Source organism: Polypterus senegalus, chromosome 13 (assembly GCF_016835505.1).
Source record: "Polypterus senegalus isolate Bchr_013 chromosome 13, ASM1683550v1, whole genome shotgun sequence".
NCBI lineage: Eukaryota > Metazoa > Chordata > Cladistia > Polypteriformes > Polypteridae > Polypterus > Polypterus senegalus.
The window spans coordinates 140,357,722-140,382,312 of NC_053166.1; the positions used below are offsets into that span (position 1 = coordinate 140,357,722).

General features: G+C 34.8%; 1 protein-coding gene across 3 annotated transcripts; it reads left to right on the forward strand.

The window, feature by feature from the left end:
• Nucleotides 1–3,404: 3,404 nt before the first annotated feature.
• Nucleotides 3,405–24,478, forward strand: ubfd1 (ubiquitin family domain containing 1). Of its 3 annotated transcripts, none has more exons than XM_039776212.1 (7): nt 3,405–3,700; nt 7,078–7,347; nt 9,891–10,099; nt 14,320–14,385; nt 14,514–14,619; nt 20,390–20,472; nt 21,714–24,478. In XM_039776212.1, the coding sequence occupies exons 1-7, from the start codon at nt 3,625–3,627 to the stop codon at nt 21,822–21,824; spliced, it is 921 nt and encodes a 306-aa protein (XP_039632146.1). In that variant the 5' UTR covers nt 3,405–3,624; the 3' UTR covers nt 21,825–24,478. The 3 variants fall into 3 exon arrangements, with proteins under 3 accessions (XP_039632146.1, XP_039632148.1, XP_039632147.1); XM_039776214.1 differs by having other exon boundaries at nt 3,407–3,640; XM_039776213.1 differs by lacking the exon at nt 3,405–3,700 and adding an exon at nt 3,837–3,876.
• Nucleotides 24,479–24,591: the final 113 nt, after the last annotated feature.

Here is a 24,591-nt window from a genome sequence, read left to right on the forward strand (position 1 = left end):
GCTCCATGCTTTATGGTATTTTGCATACTACAATCTCTTCTGCTTGTTTCCACATAAATGGTTTCTTAGCTATATCACACCCTGCAAGACCGTTTCTTTTAAGACGCCATCACACAGTTGAACTATGTACTTTGGTCCCAGATTACTCTACCAGATACTTGGGAAGCATTTCACTGGATTTCCTTGTTCCCGGAATCAAAGTGATCTTCAAGTGCCATTCATCAGATGCAGACTGCTTTTTGGATTTCCACTGCATTTTCTTCCCCTTAGCCATTTTGTTTTAATTTCTTTAGGACAACTTGAACACCACATCTTGAAAATCCAGTTTGGTGTGTAATTGATTAGTGACCATAGCACTGTTGATACAAAATTGTGATTTGATGCCTGTCAAAATGTGTCAGCTGAGCAATTTTTGAACCACTCCTTAGGCCACCCCAGGGAATTAGGTGTGCTGATTTAGTAAATACTCTAAATGGGGCTGCCTTACCTAAAGAAGAGAATTGGGAGCTAGAACTGCATAGTTATCTCACAAAATATTTATATGTTTTTTTGACAACCCAAAAAAGCTTGTCATTTTTAATTGTATCACTGTTTTGTATTTATTCTAATGTTATACATTATTTTCATGAGCATTTAAAAACTTGCTGCTGAGGTAAGTAGCTTTAAAAATAATTTTCTTAGGTAGCCTATATCATTTTCACAGTACTATAAAAAGAATTTTAAATTCTTATTTGGTGGTGTAGTAATTTGCAATGCCTGCCTAATGAAATCAGTGTCCTGGGTTCAAATTCCACTGTATATTGTTGTCTGTGAGCAGTTTTCATGTTTCTACCAAAAACCATCTGTGTGGACACTCCCGTTCCCACATCCCCAATATGTGTATGCTAAATTAACTAGTAACTCTGAATTTAGGGTGTACATGAGATGGCCCTGCAGGTGACTAACAAGGCTGGCCATTCTAAGTTGGATTAAGCAGGTTTGAGAATGTTATAAATATTTAGACAATAAAATAAAAGGCATCGGGGCGGCACAGAGGCACTGTGGTATTGCTGCTGCCTCACAGTAAAAAGACCAGGGTTTCCGTCCAAGATCCACCTTGTGTGGAGTTTGCATGATCTCTCCATGTCTGCATGGGTTTCCTCCAGCTGCTCTGGTTTCCTTCCACAATCCAAAGACATGCAGGTTAGGTGGTGATATTAAAGTGGCCATAGTGTGTGGTTGCGCTGTGTGTGTGTGTATGTGTATGTTGCGCTCGCCCTGAGATTTACTGGGACATTGTCCAGAGTTCATTCCTGCCTTAAGCTCTGTGCTAGCTGGGATAGGCTCCAGCACCTCCCAAGACTCTATTCAGGACTAACAGAGTTAAAAAATAAAAGAAATAAAAATAAACATGAAATAAAAATCAAATAGCCATCCATCTATTTTGCTTTCTGCCTTTTCAGTGTAGAGTTGAAGTAATGCCAGGAACAATGGCCTCACGGTGGCAGCAACTAACCCTAGGTGGGACATCCCACCGTTGCTGGGTACATTTACTCATAGTCACACACACACACTCACTCACACTGACTAATTTTGAATGGACAGTAAACCAAACCCAATATCAGTGGGATGTGACAGTAAAACTAAAATTGTAAAAGTTTAACTGTTGAAAACAGAGGGTTCTTTTTAAGTCTCTATTGTACAGGAACAAAAAACACAGAAATTTTAGATCAGTCGTTCTCAAATTTAGTCCTGGAGACCCCTTGTGGCTGCAGGTTTTCATTCTAGTAAATTTCAAACTCAGTGAGGTACTTTACCTCTTTCATGTCTCTCATTATGCATTCAGATGAAATTAGTTTTAAATGTATACCTAATAGGACATTTTTGGATTGTCAGAGAAATTTATTACGTGCATATATTCCAAACACAAAGCATCAATGCTTGAAATCCATAGATTCCAACTTCCAAGCACCATAACATGGTGCCACTTTACACTTTCCCTTCTGTCAGGTTTATTATAAATACATATTTGGATGATACATTTGTCAAGTTTGACTTATTAGAACAGAATGCAGTCAATTGTTTTCTTATGCAAATTTTGCTTTGCTTATTTACGCAATATGTGTGTTACTCAACTGGAGCGCCAATCACTCATTCAAGTAGAGTGCCATTTTTATTCATAGAGTAAATCAAGTCGGAACTGCAGCAATTTACTATACATACTGTAAAATGACATTTATTTGTAGTCCAGCTAATTGTAGGCAATAAATGAAACTGTTTATTTATTAATGAGCATTACTGACTGAAACTGAATCCGTTTAAGGTTGCATGGTGGTGTAGGAGTTAATTCTACTCCCTCTTGGCTTTTGTGTCTAACAAATATGGATAACTAGACCATTGTAATTGAGTGTGAGCACATGTGCAATAGCCCACCAAGGACTGGTGTCCAACCTTGAATCTGGTACCTGATGTTGTTCAAATAGCCTCTGGCTCTATGCAACTCTTTAATGGAAACAGTATAAACATAACATGGTTTAAGGAATGTATCATTTATACAGATATAATTAGAAGCACTATTTAATAGAAAATTATATTTGAATTGAGTCAACAGCATCATCGTTTGCAAGGCTGCCTACAAGATGGAGGTAAAAGACCTGACTGTATGGTGCCATAATAAAAACCTCTCTCTGAATGCCGACAAATCAAAAGGAGATTCATTGATATCATCGGAAAGAAAAAAGGCAGTCACTCTACACATCAACGGCTCCTCTCTGCAGACAATTTGCAGCTTCAGACTTTTGTGGTCCGTTAAAACCGCCTGCATACTAGAAAAGGCTCTTTTTCCTAAGGAGGATAAAATGCTTTGGAGTGAGAACCAAAACACTAATAAACTTTTACAGCCACACTAATTAAATATTCTGACTGGATTCATCATGTTAGGGTTTTGTAGCCTCACTTGCCAGGTTCATAAATTCATCCTTTTACAGACTGTCCGTACAGATTTTAAAATAACTGGGGCAGTGGTGTAGGAAAGGGCCATCTTATTTACTGTATGTATTTAAACATCACCGTAACTGGGGCACAAGAATAACCGTGTTCTTGCAGAACAGTACAGTACAGTTCTCTAATCTCTAATTCTGTTATTGATAATTAAAGCTTTACATGCGCTTGGAATCCATTTAATGAGTAATGCTTGAAAATCTTTGAATGTATGCATACAAAATTAATTAAAAAAATAAAGACAAAACGCGCATATACAAAAAGCTATCTCTGACCACTGTGACAAGGCAGATCGTGGTTTTAAAAATCTAACGTGCAAACTCATTGGTCCTTGTTAGTGTTGAGTGGGAGTTGTCAGTTATCCGGACCGGGCCTCGAGTGAGTTAAGTTGCGCGGCGTGTAAGCACTAAAATTCCGCAGAAAAAACTAGAGGTCGGGGGCTTTAAGCTGGCACGCGCGTGCGCGCACATGTACCAGACGCGAGCGCGAGAGTCTCGTCTGCACTATACGGGAAACGCACTCCTCGTTCTTCTCTTGGAAATTTCAAACAAATGCCGGGTTTGTACGTAAGCCAGTTCGCGTCACTGTTTCTGGAAAGCACGTACGTTTCCCAGCAGGCACACCGCAATATTGTACACAATCATCATGGCGTCTGAAGATGGTGGGTACAGAGCGAGTGAGACTTTTCTCGTGGTGCATAACAGAGCGAGGGACTTGCCGGGTAAAATTTAGAGCGTCGTTGCTGTCGCCGCGGTGCCTCGTCTTAGTTTGTTTGTTAGTAAGCAAACGGGGTCCCAGGAACTCGAGCCCCGTGTGGGCCGACCTAGCGTTAGTGTCGCGGAGCTTACATAAGTTTACAACAAACATGACAGATGGGTAGATCGTGGCGAACGGGAGGTAGGGAAAGAGCGACTATAGGGTCGGGGAGCGGGGCAGCTCGAGTTGTCATTGCGTAAAACTTCATTGTACGTGTCATGGAAAAGACAGCCCGCCGCCTGGAAATTAGCCTTTAAAGCAGGTGCTGCCAACTAAAGCTGCCATTTCTATCCATGTGTACCGCTGCCAAGCAAGAAGTTCTGAGGCGGCGCATCAGCCCGCACCAAAGTTGCAGCGTCTCTGATGGCTTTCTGAAGTGGCCTTTCATTCCGGGCTGACTTCATGCTTTGATGAAGCCGGCTGACGGTCAGGAGGAACACGCGATTGCGTTATTAATGTTTTCATTTCACGCACATCGTGTTCATTTTGAAGTAGAGAAAAAGAGAGTCGGAATGAGAATTTGGCAGGGGTGGCAACGGACACAATCTATATTCATTCAGTGACAATTGAGGGAATCGTGCTCACATGAAATCATATGAGCGGTTATAAGTTGTTCAAGAATAATTTAATGGGAAGTATTAATTAAAAAAAACCTTTTTATGTACCACTTACATTCAATGCACTTTTGACAAAAACATGAGAGGGAAGCATACAGCAGTCTGTGAAAAATGTGAGATGTTAGATTTCTTTAAACGAATCTGAAGTAACCGATTATTGTAATTTTTAATTGCATGTTATCCAGCCTATGTGGGGCTATACTTGAGAATAGTGAAAAGTAGATTATAGCCTTACTGAAAAAAAAAATATATATATATTTTACAGATATCTACCAGGATGTTGTTATGGTATCATTGATGTCTTGGTATACTCAAAAATCAGGATCAGAAATCTGATGTTAGGAATTACACATGAATGTGTCCTCGGCAATTACTGGTGACAAAGTGGTATTTGTAGCCTTGTGACAATTTAATCAGACTTTTGTGAACCCAATTGAAAGGGAACAAACTGAGGAAACAATGGCAATGTGGTTTGTCTTAGTAACTTGTCATAGCAATGCCAAAAGTCAAATAAACAGAAGAAAGATACGTAATTCAGCAAGTTGTTTAGTGTACATTAGGAGGTGAAACTTCTGATTAAGACATTCGTTACAAGGTGGCTTTTTACAGTCTGGTTTGGTCAAATTGGCATTGGCCCCAAACTTTAATATTCTTGAAAAACTCCAAAATCTATTGGTATGCTTAGTAAATGGCCCTTTACATTTGTGGTCATATATGTTTGTATTGAAATATTAATAGGTAATTTTTACTACTTTATATAATCAGCAACATTGCTTCAACTCTGTCCAATTCTTTGAAAGTATGTTCTTTCGGTTTATTAGGTGGAAATCTGGTTACTTCATGGCTATGTGAAAAATTCATTATATGGTTAAATGAATGTTAAAAAGTGTTAATTTAAATAATGTTACACAGCAGTGGGAAGATGTAAATATTGCTGGCTAGCATTATAAAAGATGTGGAAGTGTAAAGCACAAGTATTCCACTACTAATTTCACTGTGTAACCAGCCAATGCTTTTATTATATTATTTTTTTTTTTGAAAACTTAAAAGTATAAGTAAAATGTGGAAAATTCAATAATATGACATAAAAACTAGTAATGACTAAGAAAAGGTCACTTTGCTTTCACCACTTTAGTTTGCTTTTATTGTATGTGGTCAAGTGTTAAAACAAAAATTATCTCTGACTACTGAACTGAAGTTCAATGAGGGGAGTTTGGAAACATCCACTAACTAGTCTGTTAGACAATAATTTGAAAGAGCATGGCTGAGTCCACCATACATTTTATGCATATGATGATTCCATGTGTAATGACACATTTTTATTTATACTATGGTTCTTTTCATAACTTGGTGCAAATCTCTTCAGACCTTACAGTTATGTGCATCATTTTTTAGTGTTGAAATTGAATTATTTTATTTTTAAATTAAAAGATAATGGTGCAGGGAATGAAGTGGTGAAATAAGTTAGGTGCATTCTTTGAGGTAATATAAATAATGCAGTTACTGCTTGCTTTGAAAATCTTGTTTTCTTTTTACTTGATTATATTTTCTACCATATTATAGATTAAATGGCTTATTTCTAATTGGGGAGCATTTTTCTTTTTCTGACTTTAATGTTTACAATAAAAGTATTTTTGTGTTTGCAATATGTGTTAAGATAAATAGCAGTCCTACAATATGTTTTATAAAGCAATTCTAAAATCTGAAGTTAAATTAGAAATGTTTGGCATTCCTAAACTTGCTTTTGGCCTATGTTAGTCATACTAGCGAGATATAGTAAATTTATGCAAGTCTTGAATATGGACAGTCTTCCTAAACCATAACACCTAATATTTTATTAGTCATTTTTTATGCCATGCAAAAATGGTCCTTATAAATCTGTATATGTAGAAATATCTGACTGTGCATTCCTGAAGCACTTGTTACCGTATTGTGTTTTCTGTTTGTCTAGAAAGGTTTTAGCTGTATAAAAACTAGAAGACAAACACCATAAACAGAAGTTACTTTTATTGCCTTCCTAATATTAAGTCCTTGGCTTTTCGCTGTGAATATAGCACACACTGACAATGTGTTTTTTTGTTTTTTTTTTATAAATCAGTTTGGTAATTAGAATTCAGTTAATGTAATGTGACATGTAATTTAGTTTTTGGAGAAAATCAACAAAATGGTATGTGGACAGATGTACATAGGTACATCCTAGTCTTTTGCCTTTTTATCTTATTTTAAAAATTTTGTTCAGTTTTGATTATTATACACATCTGCGAATTACACCAAATTGGCTGTGTCAATTTCTCTGTCTTTTTATTTATAATTCATTATTAATTGATAGAAAAGTCCTGCAACTAAGACTTTCAAATATACTGAAAATGAAAATTAAGTATTTAAAAAATGCTGTGAACATTCACTGGGAAGTAGGCAAACACAGTTTTGCTAATTTCTTAAACGCACTCATTGGGGTGAAAATATCCATCTAATTAAAGAATGGAGTTTACTATCTAGTTGAGGTATTTGTTGGAGTGAGAAACCAGCAGCCTTATAGTGCATCCTTCAGTTCTTGGGTTAAACACTAGATTTGGAGAGTGGATATCTCTTTGTAAGACTTTGTAAATCGCGTAGTACCTAGTTCATATGGAGGGTGTAAATGAGGTTACAAAAAGTTTTAAGTGAGAGAATTTTTGCTTGTTTATTTTGTCTTTTTAATTCTGTCTTGTTTGCTTCATCATAGGAAGCGAAGGTTTAATGGATGCCTCAGGCCTTGAGCAGAAGAAGCTTCTAATATGTGGAAATGAGGGCGATGGTGAAGTAAATGAAGAAGTCACACAGACTGATGTAGAAGGCCAAACCTTAAAAGAATCTGTCAGCAATGGGGGTGAAAGTGATGATGGAAAAGAAATGGTTGAACTGAAAATTATATGGAATAAAAATAAATATGATCTTAAAATGCCTATTGATGGCACAGGCGCCAATTTAAAGGAGAGAATTCACTCACTTACAGGTATGGACACAACATATGGTGATTGTTCAATTTTGCATTATTTGTAATATATGAATTCAATTAGTAAATAATTATTCAAAAATTGTTTGAATTGATTTATAAACTTTGTTTCATGTACATCTTTAGTAATTCTTTTTTTAGTACTATTTTTTATAATCAAATTATTAATCCTAAATAGGGATGTATCAAATGAATTGTTCTAATATATTAAAGAAAAATGTGCTGTTATTGTGTTTTATTTACAGAATTATAAACAGCATTTTATTTTTATCTCCTCTACTTGAACAGAACCTGCCTCTTGGGTTCAGATCAAAGTTCTAATACTGCATGTGTTTTTTTCTTTTTCTTTTTTCATTTCATTGTTAATTGAGATTCATAACCTGTATTGCAGGTAGTCTGTTGGGGTTTGTGTGTGTGTGTGTATGTATCTATACATATATGTATAATATATATATATGTATATATTATATAATGTAAAAACTGCATGTATATGTATACAGAGTTTGCCCCTGAACACCTTCATTGGTTCCCTTAATACATAATTAGCTCTCTAAAATGCAGCTGTTGTGCCCAGATGATATGTTAAAATTGTTATAATACATGGAAGTAGCAAAACAAACTCATGCGACACCCTACTGTCTGAAGTGCAGAGTTGGACAAAAATTTGGCTGATTTACATCCCTGCAACTAGTTTATGGTCATAGTGAAATCGACACAGTACCCAGAAAATCATAACCGTGCATAAGCTTTATGACCTCCTGATAATGGCTTCTGTTCCCTTCAGATGCCCAAAGACGTACTGATTTCTTTCTGTTATTTTCTGGCATGTTTGAAATTTTTGGAAGAAAAAGTCTAGCGAGAGAGGTGTTATGGTACAACTCCAGGAAGACAACTACAAATAGCAAATAGAATCACAGCCGGAACTATATTGTGCCAAGTGGATACTGCTTAACATGACAACGAGAACATGGCGAATGAACTGGACAAAGTCCATAGAAGATAAATTAATACATCTGAGGTAGGAGCATCGTTGTCTATATGACATTTCAGCTGAAGAGGTAATATCCAAGTACAGAAAAATTGGAATTGACAGGAAATGCCCCACTAGCTTCAAGAGCTGTGTAATGATGTCACATTTCTATTTTGAGTTACATATTAATTTTCCATCATCCACTTCTAAAACATTTGCACCCTTTGTAGTGAAGCAAAAACATTTATTCATTATGTGATAATGGTGGGGGAGTGACATGAAATAGGGATTAAATTGTTTTCTTATTATACTGATGAAGGTTTGTTCTATCCTGTGTGCTTAATTAAACTCTGAATAAACATCTGCAAGCAAGTATTCTGACAGTTTTTTTTTAATGTATAATGGCTGTTCTCCAACAGACACCATTCCATGACATACATGGACCAATTAAGTACTCAGTTAGTCAAACTTGTTTTTGTGGGTGTGAAAGGAAAAACAAGACTGCTAACTGGTCCTCTATATTCATTAGGAGTCCAACTCTGAAATCTGTAACATAATGTGCATTTTACACATATACCACATGCAAATTAACTTATAATCTTTTGTCGAAAACATTTTTCAGATGCATGTCCTATTGGTGTATTTGTGATTTCATTTTTATTATTAATGCTTGGTGCATGTGTGCCCCAATACTAAAATTAATTACTCTTAGTATCTGCAGCAAAACTGTGTCTTTTGACACAAGTAGCAGTTGTAAGTAAAATCTTCTTTAAAATAATAAAATTATTTATAATTTTCATAGTTCTGATTTTTAAATGTATGCAGAATATTTAAAAGGTAGTTATACCTGATTTTTTGTAGATGTTATAGATACTCGAGTTTGAGTAATGTTCACAAATACCTAATGTGCTCAGAAACTTGAAATTAGAACTTTCTAATGTGATTGAAAAAAGTTGAAATGTTTGAAAAGTTGGATCCTTTATTTAAAAAATAAAAAGTGTCCCCAGATATTTTATATTCGGTGATGTCGATCTTATCAAGATTTCCTGGGGCAAATAATGTATATGTATACTGTGAGTGTGTGTATGTGTGTGTATTTGCACATAGCCAAAAATGTTCATGTTTTTGATAGACATTGATACCTTCTCTTTTATCAAGATACAAATAAATTGATTTAAAAATACAGCCAGGATATTACCAGTGTTGCTAAAGGGTTTTTCTGCTTGAAATGACAGAATTTTAATTTATTATTTACATATGACTGCAAAGTAAACATTAACTTCTAGCTAACATACGTGCTGAGTGGGGTTAGGGACTTCATGTTTCTTGATGGCTTCTGCATTTTGACACTATGTCAATTTATTGATCTTAATGTTTTATGTATCTTAATAATCTTTATAGACAATATAGCATTTCATTAAAATGAACAAGTCTAGTTGTATGTTGTGTTAAAATGAAGAGGTTGCAGAGAAAATGTATTATTGTCTAGACACAAGTGCATTTGTGTTACATGTTAATTTGTTTCAATAAAAGTGTGATTGAATTATTACCTTCACTTTTTTCCCCCATTTAGGGCTTCCACCTGCTATGCAAAAAGTTATGTATAAGGGACTCCTCCCAGAAGACAAAACATTGCGTGATATAAAAGTGACAAATGGTGCAAAAATCATGGTAGTAGGATCAACAATCAATGATGTTTTAGCAGTAAATACTCCTAAGGAGGTAATTCAACAAGAAGTAAAAGCTGAGGAAACTAAGAAAGAACCCATTTGTCGGCAAAAGGTAAAGACCTCCTTAGTGCTCTATTTGGTTTTTTTTTTTCTCAAATCCTTTTTTAAATATGGTACCAGACCCTTGCAATATATTTAACAGACCTAAAATATGTTGCAAAATGGGTCTTTGATACATTTTAAGTAGCCCAGTGTACATTTCCTAACAATAATCAAATCTGCTGGTTTCAAATGCATTCATCAGTTTCTCTGCATCACACAAAGACAAATGTGATCTGACTTTTGCTATATCTGTAGATCAGAAAAATACAGTTTTTGTGCCACTGTGAGTATGAGATGAGAAACTAATGTCAGAATGAACAATATGTTTTTTTTAATCTCTTATTTCCTTCCTTAGGGCTAGATAACCACTTTGGATTTAAATAAATACCTCTTGAGTTTTAGGAATCAACATCTACAAGTTTATGTTTTGTCCTGTTTAATTTTGATAAATATTTTGATATTCAATTTGTAATGTAACTTATACAGTTAATTAAGGTACTGCATTTAGCCATCAGGCAATACAGAGAGATATAATTGTGTATTTATCTTCATAGCTATGAAAATCGACACTATGTTCACAAATAATTCTACCAAAAGGGACCATGTACAAGTAAAACAGGAGAAAACCAAGAATTGGTACCTGTGGATCAGTTCTTCCCAGATCATCTCTGTTTTTGATACATGATCACATATCATACAAAGAATTTAATGCTTAATACATATGTTTGAAACCATGTAAGTGGATTACCAGAAACAACCAAACAGTTGTTAAGATGGTAGAGTAAAATGTGGTAGTCAATTGTATCAGATATACTGCATTGTGGTCCAAAAATAATAAGCATGAATACATTGTTTTTGTCACTAGTTAGTCTGAGGTTCTAAATCACCTTTACGAAAGCAGTCTTACTTCTATGAGTTTTATAAAAACATGACTGGTATATTTCCAGAATGCAGTTCTTATTTAAAAACCTACTATGTTGTTTAAAAATCAACAGATCAATGATTTTACTTTTATAAATAAAAAAAGGTTGGTTTTTGGCCAGAAAAATACTACAAGTAGTGCTGTCCAGACTCTCTTTTTAAGCAAGGGTTTTACTACAGCCATCCTCCATATTCTGAAGAAAGTTTACAGTTTTCTAAAGACTGTCTGATAAGCAATCATATACATCCCTGAAAAACCTTGTCAAAACAGAGCTAAAACAACAAGTAGAAGACATAATTAGCGAGACCACATTTTTAAGCATATTTCTATTTATCTTTATAAAAATATTTTAATTATTCGTAGTTGTACTTAAAGGGATATCTAACTACTTTTACTCTCAGTAATACTAGGTCTTTTACTTGAAGTCTTGTTACGAAAATTCAAAGCTTATTCCTCGCATTTTTTTCTGTAAGCTTAGATTTATAGATAGATATACTTTATTAATCCCCAAGGGGAAATTCACATACTCCAGCAGCAGCATACTGATAAATCAATATTAAATAAAGAGCAATAAAGACACAGTGCAAGCTTAAAAAAAAGCAAGGTGGAGAGTGTGAGGCAGGTATAACAGTCTATAATCTTGTGTAGTGTTAACGTTTACTCCCTTGGGTGGAATTGAAGAGTCGCATAGTGTGGGGGAGGAATGATCTCCTCAGTCTGTCAGTGGAGCAGGACAGTGACAGCAGTCTGTCGCTGAAGCCGCTCCTCTTTCTGGAGATGATACTGTTCAGTGGATACATTGGATTCTTCATAATTGACAGGAGTCTGCTCAGTGCCTGTCACTCTGCCACAGATGTCAAACTGTCCAGCTCTGTGCCTACAATAGAGCCTGCCTTCCTCATCAGTTTTTCCGGGCGTGAGGTGTCCCTCTTCTTTATGCTGCCTCCCCAGCACACCACTGCATAGAAGAGATCGCTCGCCACAATCGTGTGATAGAACATCTGCAGCATCTTATTGCAGATGTTGAAGGACGTTAGCCTTCTAAGGAAGTATAGTTGGCTCTGTCCTCTCTTGCACAGAGCATCAGTATTGGCAGTCCAGTCCAATTTATCATCCAGTTGTACTCCCAGGTATTTAAAGGTCTGTACCCTCTGCCCACAGTCACCTCTGATAATCGCAGGGTCCGGGAGGGGCCTGGGCCTCCTAAAATCCACCACCAGCTCCTTGGTTTAACTGTTGTTCAGGTGTAGGTGGTTTGAGTCGCACCATTTAACAAAGTCCTTGATTAGGTTCCTATACTCATCCTCCTGCCCACTCCTGATGCAGCCCACAATAGCAGTGTTGTCAGCGAACTTTTGCACGTGGCAGAACTCAGTTTTATTGTAAGTCTGATGTATATAGGCTGAACAGGACTGGAGAACGCACAGTCCTCAGCTGTGCTGCGGCGTATGTGCAATGTTTGCATACCGTAGGTCAATAGTCCTATTTCCCCGGGTGTTACAATCCACATACTGGGAGAAGGCAGGTAATGTTTTGTCCAGCGTCATATGGTTAAAGTCTCCATTGATCAGCACAAGTGCCTCGGGGTGCTGTGTTTGTAGTTTAGGAACAGCGGCGTTGATGATGTCATCCGCTATCTCCACGTCCGCCCGAGGGAGTGATGTAAACAATAACAACAATGACGTGCCCAAACTCTGGGCAAGTAATTACGGCCAACAGTTTGATGTCCCTGCAGCAGGTGGAGATTTTAACGTTTACGTGTCCAGGGTTACACCACCTTGTGTTCACATAGAGAGTGAGTCCTCTTCCTTTCCGCTTCCCGCAGGTATTTGCGTCTCTGTCCGCTCTAATTATGCTAAACCTGGGTAGCTCCATGTTAGCATCTGGGATGCTAGTCATTAGCCACGTTTCACAAAAACACAAACTGCATTCTCTGTAGGTCCTGACATTTTTCACCACCACAGCCAGTTTGTCGATCATATTTGGTAGTGAGTTCACATTTCCCAGGATTACAGAAGGCACCGAAGATTTGTATCGCCACTTCCTCGCTAGCTGCTTAGCGCCGGCTCTGCTGCCATGATACCGCCTTCTTACCTCATAAGGTAAATAGGGAACCACACCGGCACGGGCCCTTGTTCTCCGTGCTAGAAGTTGACTACTTGAATCGATGAGTCTCGGCGTGTAAAAATCCATGTCCAAGTAGTAAAAAGTGTCCAGGAAATGAATCCACATAAAAGAAAGTAATAGAAGTGATAGAGAAAAAGGTTGAAATATAAAGTTGTACACGGAGAGCTGCTGGCAAGGCCGCCACTCATGGTGGCGCCTATGACTCCTGAGTTTTGCCACTTTTGATCAATAAAGACAGATTTGAGTAGAGGAAAATGGTATTCTTGAATTATTTTCATTGTCTGCAATAGTTTTGGAGACATAGACTGGCCTTTCTCTTTGTAGGGCTGTTATTGTTAACACATTCCTTTTTGAAAGTGTTAGTTTGGACCTATGTTTTTGGTTTTTGACATTTTTTGCCTCATTTTTCCAAGGTACTATATGAAAATCTTATTTCATTTTTTTTTTTCTGGTAGAATATCAAATATTGTTTTAGTACATTATTAAAATTATGAAGAACATAAGAGGAAGAAATAACAGATTACATTACCTGCAACATATAATAGCTCTGTAAATTTTATAGCTTGTGCTGAATTTACGCAGCATCTCTTGACAGTGTGCTCTGTTTTCTTCTTATCTAATTAGAGCATTGCATTAAAATACAGTACTCATCAGACATGATCATATCCAGTTTAGACAACACATTATGGTGCCACATGACACAGCATTATAAGCATATGAAAGCTAGATCCCATATCAATAGAATCGGACACAAGGCATGAATCAACCATGGATTGACTCCAGCCTCTAGTAGGCACACTATCACATACATTGACTTGCACAAGTATTAAGGCCCATGACCGTTTCTCTGCTTTAATATAAAACACTGTTACTTTTTTTTTTTTTTTTTTTTTTGAACAGATAACTTTGAGTTTCATCACTTTGAAATAAAAGTATCGAACAGTTAAATTCCAATATATAGGATGCACTAATCACTAAAGTTAGAGAATTGTTCAAAGGATTGAATACTTATACAGTTCATTGTTCATGCATAATAGACCCTTGCATAACAGTTCATGCATGGTCAAGTAGCTACTTTTAAAGGAAGTAATGACAATTGTTTGCAGATTGTTAGAAATAAAAAAAGGTTATAATTGAGTGGTTGTGACTTAAAAATGTAATATTTCAATTTTATTTTGCAGCAACACAGAAAAGTGTTAGATAAAGGAAAACCAGATGATATAATGCCATCAATTAAAGGAGGAAAAGTAAGTAAATGTCTTATTGCTGGTTTAAGAAACATGATTAGTTTGAAAATATATATATTAACAAATATGTATGAGATTTCTGTAATAAGTATTTAAAATTAACCAACAATGATTATGCATTTTTTAAGGAGCGTTTGCCAACAGTGCCTTTATCTGGAATGTACAATAAATCTGGTGGAAAAGTGAGGCTCACGTTTAAGTTGGAACAAGATCAACTGTGGATTGGAACCAAGGGTAAGATAGTAGCTGATTTTCAGTAATTATATATGTTGTGTGTGACCTTGTTTGCAGAACCTAGCCCTTGTTTTTAATGCTACTATCAAAAATAATTTTTAAAAGAATTTAATATATTTAATTTTTGAATTCATTTTACTATTAGTTGAATGGCATGTTGATGGCACAGCAGTTAAAACTTTGATGTAATTGTGATTCTTGTCCTGGACACTGTCTGTATGAAGTATGTATATCAAGGTTTTTATTTAGCCATGTTTAACACAAGAAAACATGAGATTTGCATCTAATAACAGACATAAATAAAATAATGAAAGAAAATAGAAAAAAACAAGTTAAAATTTACATATCAATTCTAAAATATTTACATCATTTGAATACAAATTATTTGATAACTACTTGTAATACACCTTTTTATCTAAAATATGTGTGTGCTTTCCAGGTGCTTTGCCACATTTCACAGACATGCAGTATGCTGAATTATTGAACTGTGGATTGTCCCACTGCTAGTCGGTATACTTTCCAAAGGACTGCTTTCCCAGTACCTGCCTTGCTTAGAACACTGCAGGGATACGCTGTGACTCCCGTGACACTATATTGGGGGAAAAAAGCAGGTTCTGAAAACTAATCAATTTATTTAATAGTTTTACGTTTTACCTCTAAACATTTGTTTCAAATATAATATTTTAATACAATGCTTTGTCGGGATGAAGCAAGGCTGTTGCATTTAGTCATTTTCTGTTACTGGTAGGTTTAAACGTTTAGATATATTCTGACCTTCACCAGTCTCCATTTGTATTAAGGAAGCTAAATAAATTATCCTTTCATGAAGTAGGTTTTTTAAAATTGCAATCCAAGTTTTCTAGAAAAACTAATTAATAGCTGTTAAAATAGCAGTCTGGCTTGCACTCAGTCACAGTAGTTGTCAAGTGTTTTGGTACATTATAGAAAAGAGGTATTCAGAGAATAATGAAGAAATTCTGTTGAAAGCGGAGAAATAGAGTGCTAATACCATCTGTTAAACATCTGATGTTTGCAATTAAAGCTTCACAGCAAGTTACATGTAGACACTGAAATAGTATTTTTTAGGTTTATAACCCTTTTAAGCTGTTGTTTAAAACTTTGCGGGTTGTAGTTGGAGGCCATAGAGTAGGGATAATGAAGTTGTTGTTTTTTGCCATATGTATCCAGTACAGGTAATGCCACAGTGACGGCAAGACTCCTTAACTGGACTTCCATAACTGGTTTCTTGATTAAAAAGCAGCTTGTACTATTTATTCAATCATACGGCCTTTATTGCTCACATTCTGCATATACTGACATTTGAAATACTGCAGGCAACTTGTATTTACGTATATAGTGAGTGTAATGTTTTTATTAAATGTTCCAAAACATCTTTAAAATTTTGTCTTGGAGATAGGGAGAGTTGGGCAGTAGGAAGATAATTGCTGAAAAAAGGTAGCGACGTGCAAAGGGTTTTAGGCATTTATTTATCTGTCTAATTGAATTTGGTGAAATATTAGTCTTTACATATCAAAGACCTTGGTGAACAACTTTTAGTAACAAATAAAAAAAGTCACCCTGAATAGTTTCACAATATTCCTGCACAAAATTTCTTTTTTCATGTTCTTTCTTTTTTTGCATAAATTAAAAACTTACTTATAATCCTATTTGCACTGTTGCATCCATATTGTAGCTTGAGTATACGCTGAAAACACAAATCTGAAACGTGAATCACTGCATGTGACATTGACACAAATCTTAGAGCACAGCCACAGTTCCTCAGTTTAGGTGTTAATGAAAACAATTCAAATAACTGATTATGTATTTAAAAAGTTTGCTTAACACAAATGCAGTGCTTACTTTGTGCAAACAACACAGACCTTTTAATTCAATAAGCCGTGGAACATCTTTGACAATGGCGAGAAATTTCACACATCATCTTGGGGTACATTTTACCCTCCAACCCCCAACCCCCTCACCCCTTTCCTCTTTCTGCATAGCCAGATTCCAGTCTTACCACTACTTTTTTTCATAGAACACAAATAGTGTTTTTGCTGCATTGTAAGATAGTTTTGAAGGATGTTCACATCTAGATGCAGTCACTGTGGTCTTCATTTTTCTCCATTTGTGGTCCTTTTTTGTTACAGTAGACTGAATCCAGGATATTTTACCTTTTGTTTCAGAACTCATTCTAGACTGGTCAGCAAAAGTTTTCTTAGTTTTTTTTCACTTTGTAGAACAAGCTGTTATACTAACCTACATGCATCAGCTGAAATGTACTACTGTAGGAGAGTTGTGATTTGTAAATTTTGTGTATAAGGAAAAAAAAGTACAAAACAGTGTTAAACGTTGTTGTTGTAGTGCATAAGACTTTTAAACATTGTTGTGGAAATAGCACACACATGCTAATTAACAAAGTACATTGTTAATAAACATGAAATGTTTTAATAGAAATATATTTTTATAAAATGCATACTAACGCCAAAGACGCTAGTAATACAACACAAATTGTGGTGTTTGGACAGCCTGGTTGTCTTTCTCCGTGTCTTTAAAGGTGAGTTACATTTGACCGTAATTTTTGCTTAAATGATTAAATATCTTTGAACAATTTGTTCACACTCAATTGTTGAACACTATAACATTTCTGTATTCTTAGCTGTAAAATGATTGAACCTTATTTTTTATTTACAGATTCTCCAGCTCTTATAGATTACTGCTGCTGTATCTCTCTAACATCCTTTATTTTTGAATATACTGTACATTTCTATTGTTGCATTAGCAGTGACTACTGTTATGACAGAAATAGCACTGTTGTTTTTGCAGATTTGTTTTTTTTCTGTTTAGTTTGCAAAAACTGAAGAATTTGTAATGATAAAAGATTTAGAATGCCATTGGTTACCAGTAATATACATTTTCTGGAATTTGCATAGATGTTTGAGAATATTTAGCATTAGCCTTGGAAAGCACAAAGCTTTGGAAAGCACAAAGCAAAAATTATACTTTGTCATTGTTGGATTTTGTGGACTCAAGAGTTGGAGATGATCATTTATCCTGAAGTTTCACAACTCCCACCAGGATTTCACTATTATATTAGCAAATAAAGAACTTTTCCTGTCCTGTCATCCGGGTGTCTCTGCTTCATTGCACTTTATGGTGTCTGCGTATAAGTGCTTCTACAGTTTTTTTGAGGTCTCAAGCTTAAATCCTAGTTTAGTAGTCATTCAAAAATTCTGGTTAGAGTTTAAAAAAAAAAAAAAAAAAGTTAACTATTTCTTTCAGCTATACAGAACCATTAGTTTTACATGTAGTCTTGAGGGGTTGTGAAGCTCACTTTAGTGAGTTTGGATTATGTGACATCAAAGAAACTTACACACAAGCCATCTTCTAGCCTAAGTCTTTAGGTGAACCTGTAGCTAAGAGGGGTCAGCAAGAGATCAGAGCAGACAGAACAGACAGCATAAAATTGGTAGCTGCATGTACTTAAATGGATGGTGTTGACATTTTCGTTTAGATTCTTGGATGTACATAAGTCCAACCCCTTCATAACTGATACTGTTTGTAGATTCATACCATCAGGAATTACAGAGGCAAGTTTTGGGTCATCATTGTTGCTGATCAGTTCAGTGATGGCCCCTGTTTGGCACTTGCTGAACAATTATAAGGTATTGTCTTTGGTTAACAATGGTCTTATTAGATGGAGACTCAGATGTTGAGTCTGTGTGTAGATTACATGACAAGAGGCCTATGCTAAAAGTACTTCACTAAGAAACTCACCATTTTACACAATGTTTTACTTTCTTAAGGAGTTCAGTTTAGTTTGGTGTTAAGTGAGTAGCACAGATTTCAACTTTTAGGCTTTAACCTCAAAAATACAGAAGTGATAGACTGCTTCTACATTAGTTTTCTTAGTGTAATGAAATTAGTGAACCGCTCAGACTTTGTACTGGTGATTGTCTCTGTAATTGGATACTTGGGACTTTCATTATTTTAGCACCAGTAAATAATTGATTTAATATGTTTTTGGTTCATTTTTGGACATTAGCTAATTCATAGTTTTTTTTTATTAGTTGCATGAATTCATGTAAACACTAAATAATATGTAGAACATATGGATATATGTCAGTTGTTTTAGAAATATAAGAAATGGTTTTGATTATTAAAGGATTTCAAAGTACTAATATAATACTAATATAATAGTCAAAGAACAGCAATAAGTTTTATTTTTAACCAACAATGTTTATGCTTTACATTTGCAAATACTATAAGCAGAGCAAAATGGACTTTATCTTTCAGAATAAGTTTATTACAGTGATGATAAAACCCATTTCTAATTTGGTGGAGTCAGAGGTAAAATATAAGAATTAAAGTGCAACTGAGCAAAATGATACTCTTGATTTTGGTACATTGTTGTTTCTCATCAAGTGAGACAGATACTCTCTGACTAACAGACCAAAACTTGGTTTCTTTACCTGTTTCTTGGAGTGTTTCACTTATGAAATTGGCAGAATTGGAGTTAACTGAAAGAAGAAATCAGTCTCCAATTGATGGGTTTGTCTCTTAACATATTTTGCGGACTATAGATAAATTGTCTTAGTCTGACATATGAGCTATTTGTTATCCATAGAGATAAATATGAACTGGTGACAGAGCATCCCAAAATATAGCAAGAGTAGAACTTGATACTGTTGTTTGCTCAACCCTTGGCATATACAAACATACCCATGTGTGAAAGTTAGAGATGACTAAATAAAAGACCCTTTTTAATAGTCAAATCTATGGTTATTAGTTTATTTTACAAAAAAAATGTTGCTCATAATTTGGAAGGAAACAATACAGTATTTTGTTATTGATCCTTCAGTTATTTCATGCTTTCCTCGCAGAAGAACTCGGTTATAGTCTGTAGTAGAGTCTAGACTCTAGAACGTTCTCTGCCAGTGGCTAATGTCTCTTAAGTGAGTCATGACATTCAGAAAGCAAGATACCCTCCCACATTTCAGAGATGTTATACATATTTATCTGAAAAGACATCTTAGGAAAGGTGTGACAGTTGTTATTTAAACAAAAAAATGATGACGTTATGCGGTGTAGCTTTCTCAAGTTGAAATACTTTAAACATAGTTTAAGAATGTTAGCAACTTGTATACTGCACAATTCAATTTGCTAGTAAACAAGTATCTTTTTTTTTTTTTTTTAACTTGCCAAAAAATGACTGCATTTGTGGCCACATACACATCAAAAATTAAAAGCAAAATCCAAAATCAAGCTGTTAAGAATTTGCTTCCTGTTAGCAGCTCCGGCAACATTCATACACCTATTTATTTTTGGAACCTGTTATTTCCTGTACTGGGATAGTCAGTCCTTAACGGAAGGACATTTCATTGCAGTCTCTGAAAAAACTAGTGCACATTTACGTTAATCGTATTTTTAATGAACTGATATGTGTTAGGAGTTACTGGATCAAGGTTTAGTCAGGAAAATAAAAACATCAAATTAGAAAACAGGGAAGTAATTTGATGAAGTTAAGTCTATTACTGGCAATATCAAGTATTGTCATGCTGAGCATAAATCAATGACATCATTTTGTAGCAAGACTTGAAAAAGAGTAATATACATAGCTGCATTTTTTATTGTTACTAGCAACCATTTGGCAGTTCCAGTTTTAAAGCCTATGCTTACAGTTCTTTTTAGAATTTATAAACAGGAATGTAAATAATTTGTATTTACCCTGGAAAAGTACTTGATAAAATTCAGCATTGGTTTCATTTTACAGAAAGAACAGAAAAGGTTCCCATGGGCTCCATTAAAAATGTAGTAAATGAACCCATTGAAGGACATGAAGACTATCATATGATGGTATGTATATGCAACAAAGTGCTGAATAAATGTTCAGGATAATCTCCTGACATATTTTAAGTTTGTGTTTGTATTTTTGTATTTTCTGCTACTTAAATTTCTTTGCTAATTGTAATAATAATGAGTTGTTTATTTATAAAAACAAAAGCATTACAATTGTCTCTGCCCTTCCACCACCTTTTTTATGTACTTGTTGTGCAGATCACATAGTACCATGAAACCATTTAATACAAATGTACAAATCCTGCCAATTAAGACAAAATTTCATGAAGCGTTTTTGTACTAGTCGTACAATTTTTAGTTTTTAGTTCTTTTGAATTGTTTATTGAACAATATGGCATAGAGTAGGATAATTTTACTGATGACCTTAGGTTGTAATTGATTTTTCCTTTGAACTATATTACTCTCTGATATTGGGTCATATATGCTTATTATTCTGTCTGGCATAGCTAACATAACAAAATTGAGATGCTAACTTTTTTAAGCACTTAGTGGAAAGTATCAGTGAATGAGGTATGCAGTGTGATGTACAATCCTAAACAGAAATTATTTTAACTGCATTAATACCTATGCACTGGAATTACAAGAATATCACTGTTTGTAATATGCTCTGTCAATGTTAAGTGTTTTGGTCAGCAGCAATTACTCTAAAAAGCATACAGTTAATCTGATTCCTTTAATTGAATTAATTCATTGATTTAATGCTTTATGTCATTTTATTCTTAGTAGGTACCCTTTCACGTACAAATTTACTACATCCTAGTGCAAATGATATTTCTTGATGGAACAAATATTCTACTCTCCAATTCTAACTGTCCAAGTGTCCTTGTTTAACTGGGTCCTCAGCCCAGCTATCAGGAATCGGCACAGACAAACAATGGCTTTTCCTTTCCATGTATTAAGAATGTGTAACAGGGAGCCAATAATTAGCAAGAACATCCACTCCACGGTCAAGTTTCAGTTTCTGGTGAGAGCAAAGAATGACAGTGACTACTGATTACTACTACAGGACACCTAGTATAGAAAGAATGGTAACTTGCTTTTTAAATGCTTGTTATGACTATTAAAAGTGAATATAAGGAACCTCGCTTGCAGAACTATCAATAAAATGCTACATTAAAATAATGAGTCTTTACCGATAATTTAGTGCTTATTTTAAGACCAATATTTTCAGCATTAAATAAAGCTTAATATTGTATGTTTAAAAGTAGTAATACTTCTTCCTGGCTTTATGGTTTCAGGCATTTCAACTTGGTCCAACAGAAGCCTCCTACTATTGGGTTTATTGGGTGCCTACACAATATGTTGATGCAATCAAAGACACAGTCCTTGGAAAATGGCAGTATTTTTGAGTGTGTCTCATCCTCTGGCAGTGAAGAACTGGGTATAGAAAATAACCAAAGGACATTACAAGGAGAGAAAAACACTGACTATCTCACCTTCCTGGGAATGATAATAGTGAAGTAAGATGATAGTTAATGTAAAACATTAAAAAGAAAGAAATGCAGTTGCGAGCCAGAGGCATTGCACTCTTGTTATTTTAGGCTTACTTTTAAAAATCAGGTTGTACCCCTTTCGTTGGGCCCACTTCATTTCTTTTTTAGAACAAACCTGAATAATGCCAATGAAATATTTTGTGAATTATACCTTAAGTGAATTAAAACATTATTTGGGGAAAAAAAAACTTTTAAAGCTTCTGAAATGTGGAACTACAACTTCAGGAAAATATGCAGCTTACCAACATTAGCATTTAGCATCTGATAAAAACTAAAAAAAAAAACAAAACAGGTTTTGCTCACAATACAAAGACATCTAATTTTGATATTTTTTAAATAGTACGTATGTACTGTTAATAAACTAAAACATGTTTGTAATCATTAAGAAGTCCACAGTCTTCTATGTAAGTTTGGTAATGATAGCATATTTTGGAGTTAGACTGCAATTTTGACAAAAACTTAGACTCCTCATTGTAACTCTCTGAAACCTATGTAAGGACTTGGGGTAACTTGGGTAGTGTGATTGCTGATGCATTTCATCAAGATACATAAGGGATCACATTATGAATGGTTATTTGCGTGAGCATCTTCACAAGAAAAATGTTAATTTGATAGGGCCTTCAAAATCCTGAAGATGATGCTCAGGTATAATATGCTACATGTAACAGTAAGCCGTGAAAATGTAAGTCATTCTGTTGATAAGTAACTGTCAAGTCACAGTGACTGTTGGAGCTGGGTGTCTCATAAAGATGGCTGGGGCTTACCTTGTAATTTAAAGAGAACTGAATTGTTCGGAAATCTCTAGCAAAGGCGCAAGTTTTGTTTTAACATTTTAATAGAACTACATTGTTTGATGTGAATGTTAATAATATGCCCCCAGCAGCTACTAATAACTTTAAAAAGACAGTTAAATGACTGAATTCCTTTTACTGCAAACATTTTTGGGGAAAAAGGTGTTTTACCTAAGTTTACTGTATCAAACATAGTATATCATAATCACCATACATATTTAGGTACTGCATGTCACTAAAATGAAGTATCAGATTTTGTGTGTTATTAAAAGTTCCTGATAAATATCCACATTTTTTCTTGTTCTAGGCAGGTTATAACAGGTTTTCAATTATGATATACAATAGCAGTAACGTTTCACATTTTGCAACAAAATCTCTTACTTGTTTTTGCCTTATTTTTAACTCTGTGTAGACAGTTTTTTTTTTTCACACAGTGTGTAAAAATTTGAGAGAAAAAGTATGATTAATATTGCCATCTCTCTGTTTTAAACAAAATACTTTTACATAAAGTATCAGCTAATGAGTAATGTTTTTTATCAAAATGTTGAAAATATCCCTTGTTCCACTACTTTGTTAACATTTCAAAAGCCTTGCTGTCCATTGGTCTTCTGTATGTTTGACCACTCTGTAAAAACTCTTAGTGTTGATCAGATACAGTTTAAAAAGACTTAAATATTACTACAAATGTATGTCTGAATTTGAAAGGGTGGAATATTAATTGCTGTGCAATACACTAGTGTTTCTGAGCACTGGATCTGCAAAATGTCAGGTTCCTTTAATGCTTATGCAGAAGTATTAGGGAAATGAAGGTAAATTATGTTATGGTATATTCCTTATTTAAAAATCCATGCTATAAAAAGGCTAAGACTATATAGTAGATATCTGTAAACTTAATACCAATGGTGTTTATCAGGTTACATATTACTTCATTAATAGAAAATTTGAAAATTAGGAGTTGGCATTTATTAAATCAACATATCTAGCAACTTTAGAGAAATCATAATGTGTTCATAATCCTGAGCCATTTCTCTGTTGTTAAATTATTGTTTTGTTTACATGCCTTGTAATGTAATTACATGCTAATGGTGTGTCATTTAAAGATCATCAGCCCCTTGACAGACTGAGGGTTATAAGCTATTATAAATTTTTCAGGAAGTAACAAGCGATTGTTATGATCATGCAATGTCATAGTTTCATTATTTATAAAAAGGTGCAGATTTATTCTTTTTTTCAATGATCAGTTCTTCCACTGTAAGCCTCTTTGATTATTTCCTTTTGTCTCACTAGGCCAAAGAGTGACTTCTCATTTGCCATGTATCTTAAAAGAGCTGCCATACTAATGGTGCATTACTATTTTCTTCTTTCTTCCATGGGTGAGCTGATATGTCTAGAAAGCAAAATAATTTTTAGTTCTGATTTCATGATTGTTGCACTTATTTTGTAATTTTCCTTAAGAAAAATATCTGCGTGAGTTCCAAAAACAGAGGTATACATTTTATATATTGCTTTCTTATATCATTGAAATGAATCCATCTCAGATTCTCAACATACACTTCCAAAATATGCTGGAGAGCATGTACACTGTTAAGGGTTCCTCAAGTAATGGGCTTGTCTAAATGAAGAAACCTCCACAAACATGCAGTGTTGGATATTTTAGAAATAACCACATTGTTAACATAATCATTTTTGTTCAATAAAAGTAGCCCTGGAAAATGGTCATTTTAGCTTTCCCTTATTGTGTATGTACAGTTAATGTTTAACAGAAATTTGGGCAAAGGGAGTTAACTCAAAAAAGTAGAGCATTACTGATTTAGTTGGGATCCTATGGCAAG